Source organism: Neovison vison, chromosome 11, assembly GCF_020171115.1.
Source record: "Neovison vison isolate M4711 chromosome 11, ASM_NN_V1, whole genome shotgun sequence".
NCBI classification, from domain to species: domain Eukaryota; kingdom Metazoa; phylum Chordata; class Mammalia; order Carnivora; family Mustelidae; genus Neogale; species Neogale vison.
In genome coordinates this window covers 105,340,226-105,354,383 of record NC_058101.1, presented here as the reverse complement: position 1 = coordinate 105,354,383, position 14,158 = coordinate 105,340,226, and the positions used below count along the sequence as shown (strand labels likewise).

The following is a 14,158-nucleotide window of genomic DNA, read 5'->3' as shown; positions in this document are numbered from 1 at the left end:
GACTTGAGCAACACCACTTTTGCTTGATTTTCTCCTGTCTCTGCCATTTTCAACCTCAAATCCATTTGTTGCTCTTTTTTTCTGCTACTGCCTCTTGAAAATTTATCTTTTCCAGAGTTCTCATCTTATCCCAAAGCTCTTATTTTTCTTTTTTTCAAGATTTTTTATTTATTTTATTTGAGAGAGAGAGACAGTGAGAGAGAGCATGAGCGAGGAGAAGGTCAGAGAGCGAAGCAGACTCCCCATGGAGCTGGGAGCCTGATGTGGGACTCGATCTCGGGACTCCAGGATCACGCCCTGAGCCGAAGGCAGTCGTCCAACCAACTGAGCCACCCAGGCGTCCCAAAGCTCTTATTTTTCTATTACACTTTCTGGGTGACCTTATTCCCATGTGCATTATCTAGCATCTATATGCTGATGAATTCCAAACCTTTATCTCTAGACCTGACTTGTCTCCTGACAAACCTCAGACTCACAACTAAATGCCTACTTGTTTCTCTTCTTGAATGCTCCATCATGGCTATTTCTACCTCAAACATCTCAAATTAAACACCTGATTGTTTTTCCTGCCTTGCCTGCCTTGCTCCTTTTTCTTTTCTCTTTGTCAGTTAATGGTAACCACTCTCCACAAATCTGGCCATGCCCAAATCCTGGCACTCAATCTAAGCATCTCCCGCCTTACCTCCACTCTATCACATGAACCTACTATTTTAAGTTGCTGAGTATTTAATTTCTTTTATCCTTCCTGTGCCTATGAATCCTTTCTTTAGTAATATGGTCACCTAAAATATCTCATCTGGACCACTATAACTGCCTCTTGTCTCTTCTCTCTGCCACAAATTCATTGCTTTTCTACGGTGCAGTAGCTAAAATTGTAATCTGGTCATGCTACCGCTACCACTTAAAAATATCTGTCCAGTGGCTCCCATCATCTGCAAAATGAACTCTAAGCATTACTATGGACTCCAGCTTCTCCTGCAATCTCCTTTTTTTGTAACTCTTTATCTGATATGTCACACAACCTGCATGCGGTTCTATCACATTTACTGGCTCCTTATACATTTGCCTCATGTGCTAGAGTAGGATATACCTGAGACGTTATTCCTTTCTGTATCTGGAGCACCATGAGGGTTTCTAGGCTCACAGGTAGAGCTCAAGTTTTGTTGAATGAACAGGTCCTAGAGGCACAGTGGGTCTTATACATTATTCTGAGATGCACATTAATTAATTCAGCAGTAAATATACTAAATAGCAAATATGCCAACTCCCAAAGTAGGACATAGGACTTAAATACACTGATGTTAAAACTAAAATTTATAGCAATATTTACAAAGATATTACTAAAAAAGATGGTACCTGAAGTTTCTTCATGACTCTGTGGAATTCCATTGAACATCTTTGGTTTGCGGTGAGAAGTTTTTGAATTTGTTTGATTTGTGGATATGGAAGTGAGAGGTTTGCTTTTACTCTAGCTGAAAGCTCTTTTTGGGTTTCAACTTCTTTCTCCAAGTCAAGAGATAGTCTATTTAAGCACTCATAATGATTATACATCTCTGAGTATCTCTTTAGAAGCTCCTAAGGAAAATTAGAAATCATTCAGTTTAACAATTCATCCTAACTTAACAACAAATAGTCCTTGCCCTAGAATTGTTTTTCGTTTTCATTTTTAAATTAATTTCTTTAATGTAAATTCAGTTAATTAACATATAATGTATTATTTGGTTCAGGGGTACAGGTCTGTGATTCATCTGTCTTATATAATACCCTGTGCTCATGATAACACATATCTTCCCCAATGTCCATCACCCAATTACCCCAGCAACCATCAGTTTGTTTCCTAAGATTAAGTCTCTTATGATTTGTCTCCCTCTCTGGTTTCATCTTGTTTCTTTTTTTCCCTCTCTTTCCCTATGATCCTTGCCCTAGAATTGTAATAAAACTTATGCTTTAATATTTTCTGTAGTACAGAAATAAATTAAGACCTTTGTGTTAAAAAAAAGTCTTATTGTTGATTTTGAATTATAGAAATAATATTTAGTTATTGTGAAATTAAAAAAGATAGAAATATAGAAATAATATTTAGTTATTGTGAAAATATAAATATCCTACTATATTTTAAAATATAAATATCCTACTATATTTTAAAATATAAATATAAATTTATTTATATTTCTAAATATAGAAATAATATTTAGTTATTGTGAAATTAAAAAAATTTAAACAAAACAAAGAAAACCAGAAACAACCACTGTTATCATTTTGATACATATTCTTAAGTTTTTTGAGTACTCATGATTCAAATGACAATCTACAAAGAGTGAAGATAAATTTGAGTGAATTAAATCTAGTATGTATTATAGTTCAAGACTGAATGCTGGCTCACAAAGAATCACACTAGCTATTTGCCAGCTTGGTGTAGCCTCTTTACATATTTCTATTTATCTGCCTAGAATCTGAGTTTTCTAACTTTTTTTTTTTTTTAAAAGATTTATTTATTTATTTATTTGACAGAGAGAAATCACAAGTAGATGGAGAGGCAGGCAGAGAGAGAGAGAGGGAAGCAGGCTCCCTGCTGAGCAGAGAGCCCGATGTGGGACTCGATCCCAGGACCCTGAGATCATGACCTGAGCCGAAGGCAGCGGCTTAACCCACTGAGCCACCCAGGCGCCCCTGAGTTTTCTAACTTTTTATCAGAGTTAGAGTTCAGGTTCTATCTCTGCTACTTCCTGACTAGGGAAATCACTGAGCCAGTTTCCCAGTTACAAAATGAAGATTATGGTAATTGCCACAAAGTTTTCTGGGGGGAAGTTAATGTTATAGGATAACTGTATCTCTTTGTAATCTACAAATTATATACAGACATTATGACTTAAAGGAAATTAAATTTTATTTGTAAAAATGTTTCCATATTTAAGTTTTAAACTTATACCTGATTTCAAATCCTGATTTCAAAGATGACCTTTCGAAGGTCGGCCATGTGAACTTAGGCAACTACTAAACTTCCTCTCTAGGCTTCAGTTTATTTGTAAATGGAGCAATAAAGATCATCTCATGAGGTAAAAGCACCTGGTATTAGTGCATATGGTAGACACTCAATAAGTCTGGCCTCTGAGCTCAAATGATTAGAAGCCATGCAGAGGACACACCAGTCAAAGTATAAGCGGAGGAACACAGTAGTTCAAATTGTTAGTCATATAATAAATAACACATTTAATTCAGGGTGCTAAATATGGAATAAGGGGCTGTTGACAATAATGAACTTCCTGTTCAATAACTTAAGGAAAAGCTAGGTGTTCATTTATCTGAGATATTGGAAAGGGGATTCCTGCCTTTGGTCTTAGTATGAATCACATTATGATATGGAACAGCACTGTGTAGTCCTTGATTTGTACTTTTAATACATATTACTTTTTTACTTTCTAATACGTATTTTTTTTAAGACTTTTTAAAAATACATATTACTTTTTATTACTTCTTTTGTACTTTTAATACATATTCTGATAGGAATGTGCTAAGTGACATAAACACACACAAAAATTCTTTAGGGATCTTGCATTCGGAGAGGAGTGACAGTTAGTTGTGTTGGCCTTTTCCCTCAGCATATATTCAGAATCCAAGTACTTCCCACTGCTTCCACTGATACCTCCTTAGGCTGAGCCACCATCATCTTGGCCTGGATTATTGAACTTAGTCTCTCAAATATTCCTCCTGCTTCCACTTTGTCAGTTTTCAACACAACAATCGGAGTCATCCCTTTAAAATGTAAATCAGATCACGTCTCTCTCATGATCAAAACCCTCCAAAAGGTCTCCGTCTCACTCAGAGTAAAATCCAAAGATCTTTCAAGGCCCCACAGCTCGCATCTTCCCCATGAGCTCTCTGACCTCATTTCTTATCAGCTTTCCTCCTTCTTAATGCTCCATGAATCCATCAGGCAGGCTTCTGCCTCAAGAGCTTTGTACGCCCTATTTTTTCTTCTCATTCTATTCTTCCCCCAGGCAGCTTTAAGGCTTAATCCTTTACCTCTTTTAGGTATTTGCTCAAATACCACCTTTCCAGTAGGGCCTTAAAATCATAACCCCACACTGTTTTGTGTGTTTAAGTATGTACATATGCACACACATGCACATCTACACTAGATCATAAAGTTTAAAAAACACTGAGCACTTTCTATTCATTCCATAGATGTTCCTTGGATTTCATTTAGGCCTTTGGAAAATACCAATATTCATTTGTAATTTTAAAACAAGGCACTTACTTTTATCCTAGAGCACTTTTCTCTCAGGCTTTCTGTGAGGTAGTGTTTTTCATTACATTGTAACTGTTTTTCATATTTTACTACCTCTTTATGGTTCTGTTGGTCCTGTATTGGTACAAAGAAATAAACAAGCTTCAACTATAATTACATCCACATATAATGTCTGTATGTTTTTCTAATTACATTTTTCCCCATCATTTCAATAATGGAATTACAAACTTATAACTCAAAAACAAAGTTAAAAATGTCTAGAAAATGAATAACACTACTACTAAGTATTGTAGTGAGTGGCTTCAACTCACTGAGAAAAAATGTGGAAGAACCACATATTTTTTGAGGTGGGATTTATTCCTGTAACCATCAGAATTGAAAACTAGATATTAGATTTATACCTGATTCTTACAATTCCAAGTCTCTGAATTAGAATTAGTCTCTAGAATTGCTGCCAAATAATACATTAGCAAAACCACCTGAAATATCTCTATTCATATTCTTCCCAGTACCTTGGAACACAAAATGCATATCCTGTTACATTTTGTACTTCTGATTAGAAGTATAAAATAAAACCTTTTCTCCCATTTATTCACTACACCACTTAGAAGAATGACTGTTTAATAAATATTTGATGAATGAATTAAATTTCTTTACAAATTTAGTTAGGGTCCTCATAAGGATGGTTCCTAAGTGTCCATGTTTCTATTGATAATACTGCAAATGATACGGTCTTCTATTCTTGTTGAATTATGAAAATTAAAAAAAAGAGTTTTATAGATTTTATACAATTTCTTTTTTATCTGAAATTTGTGTTATTTTCTAGAGGATTCAGCTAAGTTTTTTAAGACATGATTGTAAATACATTAAGACAGTCACACTGGCTGAACTTCCTTCCTCTGTGTGTCTGGCCACCTCCCTTCAACTTTACTGAGAAGGGCGCGTGCCTAAAATTCTGTCCTGTGGATGCAGAGAAATGGGCACTTATTGTTTTACAAATCTAGTCCTTCATATCTTTTCCTATTGAGGATAATGCCATTTTCTGGTTTTAAAAACCCCTTTAAAAATTACATTAAAGAAAATAGTCTGCATTATGTAACAAATCTTTTATTTTTTTTCCTTTTTCTTTCTTTCTTTTTTTTTTTTAAAGATTTTTATTTATTTATTTGACAGACAGAGATCACAAGTAGGCAGAGAGAGAGGGGAAGCAGGCTCCCTGTCGAGCAGAGAGCCCTGGGATCATGACCTGAGCCTAAGGCAGAGGCTTTAACCCACTGAGCCACCCAGGTGCCCCAACAAATCTTTTCTTAAAAGTAAATAATAAAAATCATATTTCCTGAAAAACATTTTGGCTTCTTTTAAAACAGTATAATCTTCTATTTGTGTAAAAAATTATAGCTTCCCCATTATTCTTTATTGTTAGTAGAAATTTCCAAAAAGAAAAAAAAAAAACACAAGTCCCTCCAAAACAAAAACAAACAAACCCCAAAACACCACAACAATAAAACCAAATTATTCCCCTTTCCAAAAAAGCTTGATTCTTATAAACAGTTACTAAATAAGGGAAGATTCTGAACTCACTCTAGCTATCATTCCTCTTAAGATTTCTCTGAATTGGTCTCTTTCCATTTTGAGAGACTCTTTTATCTTCCTTAGCTCATCTCTTTCCTTAGCTAAAATTCTTATTTCTTCAAGGCTTTTATGAAGTTTCTTAGTCAAGTATAAGTTATCCATTTCCACTCTTTGCATAGATAAATTTTGGGCCTCAAATTGCTGCTTCAAATGTTCCAGTTTGTTTATAATTTTATGAGTTTTATTGACATCTTCTTTCATTTTAAGAAATTGAAGCTCTTTTTTCTGAAGTTCTTGTATCTTGAGATAATTATAAAACAAGTTAGAATGCAAATAGAATTCCTTCAAGGAAGGAAAATAGTGTTTACTGGTTATACATGTACATCTATGTCTCTATCTATATATCTGTATCTATATATTTTCTCATTCCACAAATGGTTTTAGACAGTTATACCCCAAAGAACAAAACAACACATACCTTTTTCTGTAACTCATCTTTAGATTTATTTAAATCCTTTTGAATATTTGAAATCTGAGTTGTCTTTTCTGAAACACTCTCTCTGAATTTATCAATAGTTTGTTGGTGTTCTTTCAAATGCATATGAGCAATTTTTAGTTTTTGTTGTGTCTCCAAATCCTTTATTAGAAAAAATTGAGAAATATTATTATATCAAGGCACATTACCTTTCCTTTGTGATGAACTAGTTAAACAAAATCTTAAAAAGTGCATGCTCATAATTAAAAACAATCAGCACACCACCCCCACATTAGAATTGTATCCAGAAGGATACAAACTAAAACCCCTTTCCCTGGCCTCCTCCATCCTCCTTGGGCTGCCTGGTGCACTCTGCCACTGCTTTCTTCTCTCTCATATCACTTGGACATCATTCTAAATCACTAACACATAAAAAGGGCCCATTCTCATGCTTAGTAACCCATCATACAAATGGACCCCACTTAGCCAGTGCCTTATTAGTGGATACTTCTAGATTTCTGTCAGCACTAATAATGTTGCAATAAATGTTGTATTTTTGCCCAATGTGTGAATATGTTGGTAGGATAAATTACTACAGATAGAATCACTGTAGCAGATATATATGCTGACAAATCTTTAACAAGGCAGTGTCAAAATGTCTCCTTTAAAAGATTAAAACATTTAAATTTTCACCAACAGTACTATAGGAAGCTTCTGGCATTAAAACCACATATACTGAAAAAAAAAAAAAAAAAAAAAAAAAAAGGAAAAAAACCCCACATATACTGGATAGATATAAAGAGCACACACAACTCACTCTACTTATCGTTTCCTGTAGGTTTGCCTGGAGCTGATCTCTCTCCAATTTCAGATTATCTCTTTCTTTCATTACAGATTTCATTTCTTCAAGGTTTTCGTGAAGCTTCTGAGCCAAATTTAAGTTCTCCATTTCTATTTTATCCAGAGTTAAACTTTGGGTCTTAAATTGTTTCTTCAATCGCTCCATTTCAGACATTTTCTTCTGTGATTCACTGACATCTTCCTTTAACTTAAAAAGTTGATGTTCATTTGCCTTAAGTTGTTGAATCTTAAGATAATCATAAAATAATGTGTTAGGATACAGATAGTTTTTTTTTTTAATTTTTTATTTTTTATAAACATATATTTTTATCCCCAGGGGTACAGGTCTAGGATATAGATAAGGAAAGAATAAAGAATAGTTTTTAAATGGATTAAGACAATAGTCTTCCTATGTTGCTCATTAATATTCTGCATAATTTTACAAAAAATTTATTTTCCTTTGAGGTATAAATTTTTTAAAGACTTTCATTTATTTATTTATTTGAGAGACTACAAGCAGGATGAGGGGCAGAGGGAGAAGTAGACTCCCTGCTGAGCAAGGAGCCTGATGTGGGACTTAGTACTGGGACCCAGGGATCATGACCCGAGACAAAGGTGGACATTTAACTGACTGAGACACCCAGGCACTCTTGAGGTATAATATTTTTAAGCACATTAATCTTAAGTGTAAAGTTTAATTATTCTTGACGTATGGTATACATCTATATAATTATAACCCAGACTAAAATTTAAAAACTGTCTAGCACCACACAAAGTTCCTGTGCACACCCCCTCCTAGAGCTCACCACTATTCTGAACATTTTGCATCCTAGATGAGTCTTGCCTGCTTTGGAACTTAAAATCACAATGTACTTACTCATTCTCCTATTGACAGACATTTCACTTGTCTTCCATTTTTTTGCCATTACGATTATAAAACTGTTATGAGCATTCTTGTACATAACTTTATGTGGAAGTATGCATTGCTTCCTCTTATGTACATACTCAGGAATAGAAATGCTGAGCCACAGGGAGGTATATGTTCAGCGCTAGTAAAAACTCCCACGATGTTTTCCAACGTGGCTAAACAGTGTTACATCCCCAAAGGACTTTGGGCACAAATAAATCAAATATCCAAACAAGAACATTCTCCATACCTTTTCTTGTAATTTGGCATGTGAATTTTCTAAATCCAACTGCATATTTGATATTTCATCTGTCTTCTCAGAAACAAGGCCTCTGAGCTTATCAATAGTTTCCTGGTGCTGTTTTATATGCATGTAAGCAATTCTTAGTTCCTCTTGTTTTTCCAGGTCCTTTATCATTAGAGAAATTTTAAGAATGGTGACACAGCTTAATATTAAGTAGCATTTTTTTTTCTGAAAATGATATATTTCCTTAGTATAAATAATGAAACTATTACTTTTTAGTCTATATCTTTGTTGTAGAATAAGTTAAGGATAAGGATAAGTTAAGAATAAGTTTAAGAAGTTATAAGATTTCCCTGTCTCCCTTTCCCAGTCCTCACCTCCCCACAACCTACTTCTACTTTTCAGAGGCAAACACATGATCCATATACTTTTCAAAATTCGCTTTTCCCTCTGAGTGATTTGGGCTTCCAAATCAGGACATTCAAATCTACTTCTTGCTTTCTTTTCTTTAAAAATGTGTTGCATAGTATTCTGATAAATTATATTTACAGTTTCCTTCTTATGGACATTTAGATGGTTTCCCACTTTTTATTACAAATTACTACAATGAACAACCTGTGATGTATGTGTGTTTGTGTAGTATATAAATATATATGTAGGATGAAACCTACAAAAAAAAATACTGCTTACAGAATTTGATATTTTTAGAACAATACCAAATTACCCGTCTGAAATTTTGTTATCAGTTCACTCACACTAACACCGCCACTTACGTCAAAGAAAGGCTCATTGCTGTCAGGAAAACATCATGTTTACTCACTAGTATAGGAAGAGTGACTTACTTTAGTTTCTTTTTCTCTGAGGCTTTCCCTGAGCTGGTCTCTCTCCATCCTAAGGGTTTCCTCCGCACTTCTGAGGCCATCTCTTTCCTCAGTGACACATTTTATTTCTTCAAGGTTTTTGTGAAGTTTCAGACTTAACCTTAACTTCTCAGTTTCTACACTTTCCAGGGTTGAATTCTGGGTCTCTAATTGCTTCTTCAATTGCTCTGTTTGATCCATATTTTCTCTGAGATCATTTTTTACCTTCAGAAGTTGATGTTCCTTCTCCTGAAGCTCTTGGATCTTGAGATAATCATAAAATAAAGATATAGATAGATATTGAAAAAAAATGCTAAATAACCCTTTTGAAATTAAGAAGGCTCATCCTTGCCTTTAATTCTAGGATAATTCATATCCTCTTTCATTACACAGAAGACCTAATTCAAACTCTCAAATTAAAAAATAAAATACCTGTGCTTTTAAGACAGCATTTGAGTTTTCTAAATCCACTTGCATATTTGATACTTCATCTGTCTTCTCAGAAACAAGGCCCTTGAGTTTATCAATAGTTTCCTGGTGTTCTTTCACAAGCATATAAGCAATTCTTAGTTCCTCTTGTTTTTCCAGTTCCTTTATCATTAGAAAAAGGAAAATGATATATTCAGAGTAACAAAATTTAAACAGTGAGAAGGTAAGAGGTAATTATGCCCCTTGCCTCCATTAGGACTCATCCTCTAAGTTCATCTTAAATGTCAATACATCCTAGATATATTACTCTACAATTTACCCTTTTCCTTAATAGGATATTTCCAAATCAGCACCATGGTACTACCTCTTTCTTTATTGGTGGCCTAGTAGTCTATGGTCTGAATGTGTGGCACTTAATTAACCAGTCCCCTGCTAATAGACCTTAAGCATTTTCCCTATTTTTTTGTTTGCTTTGTTTTATTATTATAATTTTTGCAATGGATATCCTTCTACAGGTATCTTTGCACAATTTGTGTTAATGTGTACAAGATAAATAGCTATGACTGGACTTTTGGGGTCAATGAATAATTATTTATCGAAATGAATAATTATTTATCAAAATATTTGAAGATAGGACCAGTTTTACGTTCCCACCAACCCTATCACCCATGGTTCTTTTAGGACACAAAATCATATTTACAGGATGGGGGAAGACGGTAACTTACTCTAATTACAGTTTCTCTCAGGTTTTCCTCGAGCTGATCTCTCTCTACTTTGAGAGTCTCCTCTATATTCCTAAGATCATCTCTTTCTTTGATAACAGATCTCATTTCTTCAAGGTTTTCATGAAGTCTCTGAGTTAACCTTACATTCTCCATTTCTGTATTTTCCAGAATTGACTTTTGGGCCTCAAACTTGTTCTTGAAGTATTCCACGTCACATATTTTTTCCTGAGTCTCACTGACAGCTTTCATCATAAGAAGCTGATGTTCTTTTTCCTGAAGTTCTGGAATCTGAGAAAATAAAACAAGTTAGGACACAGGCAGAAATTTCTAGGAAAAAGAGGAATTGTTTCTAAATTAAGTCAGTCATCTTTACATTTTATCTAATGTACATACTGTTTTCTTCCACAGGGAAATGAGCAACACAATAATCAGATGTCATTTTCCAACTTAACAAAATAAGACCTTACCTTTTCCTGTGATTCAGCATCTGAATTTTCTGCATCTCTTTCAATATTTGCTTTTTGTTCTGTCTTCTTTGAAATATTCCTCATACTAATGGTTTGTTGGTACTCCTTCAAAAGAACAGAAGTAATTTTTAGTTCCTTTTTGATTTTCAGTCCCTTTCTGATTGAATAAAAGTTAATAAAATAACACGGAATATCACTGTTAACTATCTTAGCATTATTTTTGTACCTAAAAAAAATTAGAAGAAGGACACTTACTTCAGCTACAGCTTCTTTAATGTTTTCTTTGAGTTGGTCTCTCTCCATCTGAAGAATCTCCTGCACCCTTTTCAGTTCATCTCTTTCCTTAATTATAATTTTTATTTTATCTTGACTTTCCTGAAGTTTCTCAGTCAACTTGAGCCTCTCACTTTCTATACTTTGTAATGATGAATCTTTGACTTTGAGTTGCTCCTTTAATTGCTCCAGTTCACTCATTTTTTCCTGCATCTCAGTGATTTCTTTGGTGCTAATAAATTGTTCCTGTTTCTCATGAAGCTCTTGGATCTTAAAATAATAATAAATTAACAACCAAAATATACATACATGTAAAATGTGTGCATTTATATATGTGTATGTGTGTGTATATATACAGATTTGTTTTCCTTTTTTTTTTTTTTTAAGAGATTTTATTTATTTGACAGAGAAAAAGAGAGAGCAAGAGGATGGGGGGAAAGAGGTGGAGATAAAGGGAGAAGCAGGCTTCCTATTGAGTGCGGGACCTGATCCCAAGACCCTAAGATCATGATCTGAGCTGAAGGCAGATGCTTAACAGTCTGAGTCACCCAGGAGTCCCAGATCTGTTTTTGTTTCTAAAGGAAAAACACCCAGAATGTTCTGCATAACAATCTAGCATGCAAAATTAGTTTCTGTAGTTCAGTTAACTAGTTTCCTTAGGTTTTTTCCTATATGCCCTTCATCCCCAATTTACCTTTTTCTGTAATTCATTATTAGTTGTTTCTAATTCCTTTCGAAGGCTGGAGAGTTCAGTTTCCCTCTCGGAAAGATTCATTCTCAGCTTATCAATAGTTTCCTCCTGTTCTTTCAGGTGACAACGAGCAACTTTCAGTTCCTCTTCGGTTTCCAGGTGCTTTAGTATTAGAGGAAATTATTGACAAATTTATAGAAACACTATAACCATTATACTCTAACTCCTTTTCCCAAAGGTTTAATTTTTACAAAAATACCTGCTTATAAAATAATTTTAAAAAAAGCACATGGGGGAAAGGATGAAACTTACCATAGCTGTCATGTCTCGCATGTTTTCTTTGAGTTGGTGAGTTTCGGACTGAAGAACTTCTCGCAGTCCCTCCGCCATCTCGAGGCTTAGGCTTTCCATGCCTGCTCGTGGCAGTGCCGCCTCTCTGGCTTCGGGCTGCTCTTGCGGTAGCTCCAGCTCGCTCAGAATTTCCTCAGCCTCCTCGTCCTTTTCTTTCACATTGAAGGACTGATCTTGTTTGTCCTGAGGATCCTGGATCTTAAGCGAATCCTAAAAACAATAGTGTTGACAGCCAAAGATCTTTTAGTCAAGGGGAAAAGAAATCAGGACCTTTTCTAAAATGATTAAGTCAGGATTCAGTGGCTCATTACAGAGAATTCTTTTCACTCTCCCACTTGTCATTACTCAGGTATTGAGCAGTTATTTCTTGAGGGCTCACTGTGTTGTTACTACCCTCTTAGAGGCTGGAGATACAACGGTAAAAGAGACTTACATAATCTTCGCCTTTTTGAGACTTGCACTTTAGAGGGAAAGAGACATTATGCCAAATCTTACCAAAGGAGTTTCTGGGTTCCTGCAGGGTATGTGGTAAACCTAATTTACCCTGAGTGGTTAGGATGCCTTCCTGGGGGATGGAAATCTTTAGTTGAGAACTAAAGGGTGAGAGTATTAATTAGGTGTGGGCGGAGGGAAATGCTGCAGGCGGTGAGACCAGAACATCTGGAAGCCACGGGATGAGGAAGCATAAGCTGGAGTATCATGAGCGGGGCCAAGAGCAGGCAGAAATAAGGCTGGAGACCAGCAAGGAATGGGACCCAGGGCCTCAGAGGCCATGTGAAGAATTCCAGTCTTTAGTTCAAGAGTAGGGATAGACTATTAAAGGGTTTTTAAGAAGAAAATATTGCTTGGGTTCAGAATGGCGAATGAATTACAGAAGTACAGGAATGAATATGGGTAGACCAATAAGAAGGCTACCGCAGAAAGCCAGGGACAGAAATGATGGCTTGGATTAAGGTGTTGGCAATGTGGAGAGAAAAGGTGGAAGATTTCACACACACATACACACATGCACCCAGACACACATAAGCACCTTAAAATCAACAAGGTTTGGTGCTTGGATTATAGAATGAGTGGGAGGAAAGGATACTGGGAAGGAAGGGTGATTCTCAGATTGAGGAAGTGCCTTACGAGATGCTGTAGGAATAGATTTAAAGAAGGGAAAAACATAGTTTTTCTGGGTTTATCCTTTCCCGTAATTTGGCATTATTTTTTCTAAATCATTTTTAAATATTTAAAAAGACTGCTGTCGGGGCACCTGGGTGGCTCAGTGGGTTAAAACCTCTGCCTTCGGCTCAGGTCATGATCCTATGGCTCTCTGCTCGGCAGGGAGTCTCTCTCTCTGCCTGCCTGCCTACTTGTCATCTCTCTCTGTCAAATAAATAAAAAAAATCTTAAAAAAAAAGAAGACTGCTGTTTTTTCTGAAATGTTTTCTCTCAATTTCAGCAGTTTTTTAGTATTTATAATTTTAGTTCTGTTTCTAATCACTTCATAATCAAGAGACATTTAAAGAAAACATGATCATAACATTGTAACTATAACACAAGGGCTTCCTTTCCCCAAGATTGATTCCCATAAAACACTTATTAAATGGAAGGAAAGGATGGAACTTACTTTAGCCAACGTTTCTCTAATGTCTTCCTGCCGCTGATCTTGTCCAACCCGAACCGCTTCTTTTATCGTTTGAAGGTAGTCTTTTTCCTCAGTCAGAGATTTTGTTTCTTCATGACTTTCTGGAAGTTTTTCAGTCAACTCAATCCTTTCTATTTCTGTGCATGCCGGTGTCACTGACTCCTTGGTTTTGCACTGCTTTTCCAACAGCTCCACTTCATCCATTGTTCCCTGAGTACTACTGGCTTCTTTCACATTACACAGTAGCTCCTGTTCCTCAGGAAGCACTGGAATCTTGTGATATGCATAAAACACCATGGTTACTATCTAGAGATTATTATCATAATTTTTTGTGTGTGGGCAAAAAGGTGATTTTATCAAAATAGGGGGACAGGACCCATGGCCACAAAGAACTGCTGCCATGTTATCATAATTTTTTAAAGGGACAAGATGAGGACACTATCCA

The 14,158-nt window shown here is 35.5% G+C and overlaps 1 protein-coding gene across 4 annotated transcripts in view; it reads right to left on the bottom strand.

Annotated features, from left to right (window-relative positions):
* CENPE (centromere protein E) overlaps positions 1 to 14,158 on the bottom strand; it is a 77,575-nt gene that overhangs the window by 22,108 nt on the left and 41,309 nt on the right. For 2 of the 4 annotated variants that reach the window (XM_044224372.1, XM_044224373.1), the window contains 13 exons: positions 13,696 to 13,986; positions 12,045 to 12,293; positions 11,736 to 11,894; positions 11,024 to 11,311; positions 10,769 to 10,873; positions 10,302 to 10,589; positions 9,580 to 9,738; positions 9,130 to 9,411; positions 8,294 to 8,452; positions 7,114 to 7,383; positions 6,300 to 6,458; positions 4,259 to 4,363; positions 1,357 to 1,575 (listed from right to left, as the gene is read on the bottom strand). In XM_044224372.1, the coding sequence (XP_044080307.1) occupies positions 1,357 to 1,575; positions 4,259 to 4,363; positions 6,300 to 6,458; positions 7,114 to 7,383; positions 8,294 to 8,452; positions 9,130 to 9,411; positions 9,580 to 9,738; positions 10,302 to 10,589; positions 10,769 to 10,873; positions 11,024 to 11,311; positions 11,736 to 11,894; positions 12,045 to 12,293; positions 13,696 to 13,986 (2,733 nt within the window). Of the gene's footprint in view, positions 1 to 1,356; positions 1,576 to 4,258; positions 4,364 to 5,830; positions 6,122 to 6,299; positions 6,459 to 7,113; positions 7,384 to 8,293; positions 8,453 to 9,129; positions 9,412 to 9,579; positions 9,739 to 10,301; positions 10,590 to 10,768; positions 10,874 to 11,023; positions 11,312 to 11,735; positions 11,895 to 12,044; positions 12,294 to 13,695; positions 13,987 to 14,158 lie in introns of all 4 variants that reach the window. The other 2 variants (XM_044224375.1, XM_044224374.1) reach the window with 2 other exon arrangements.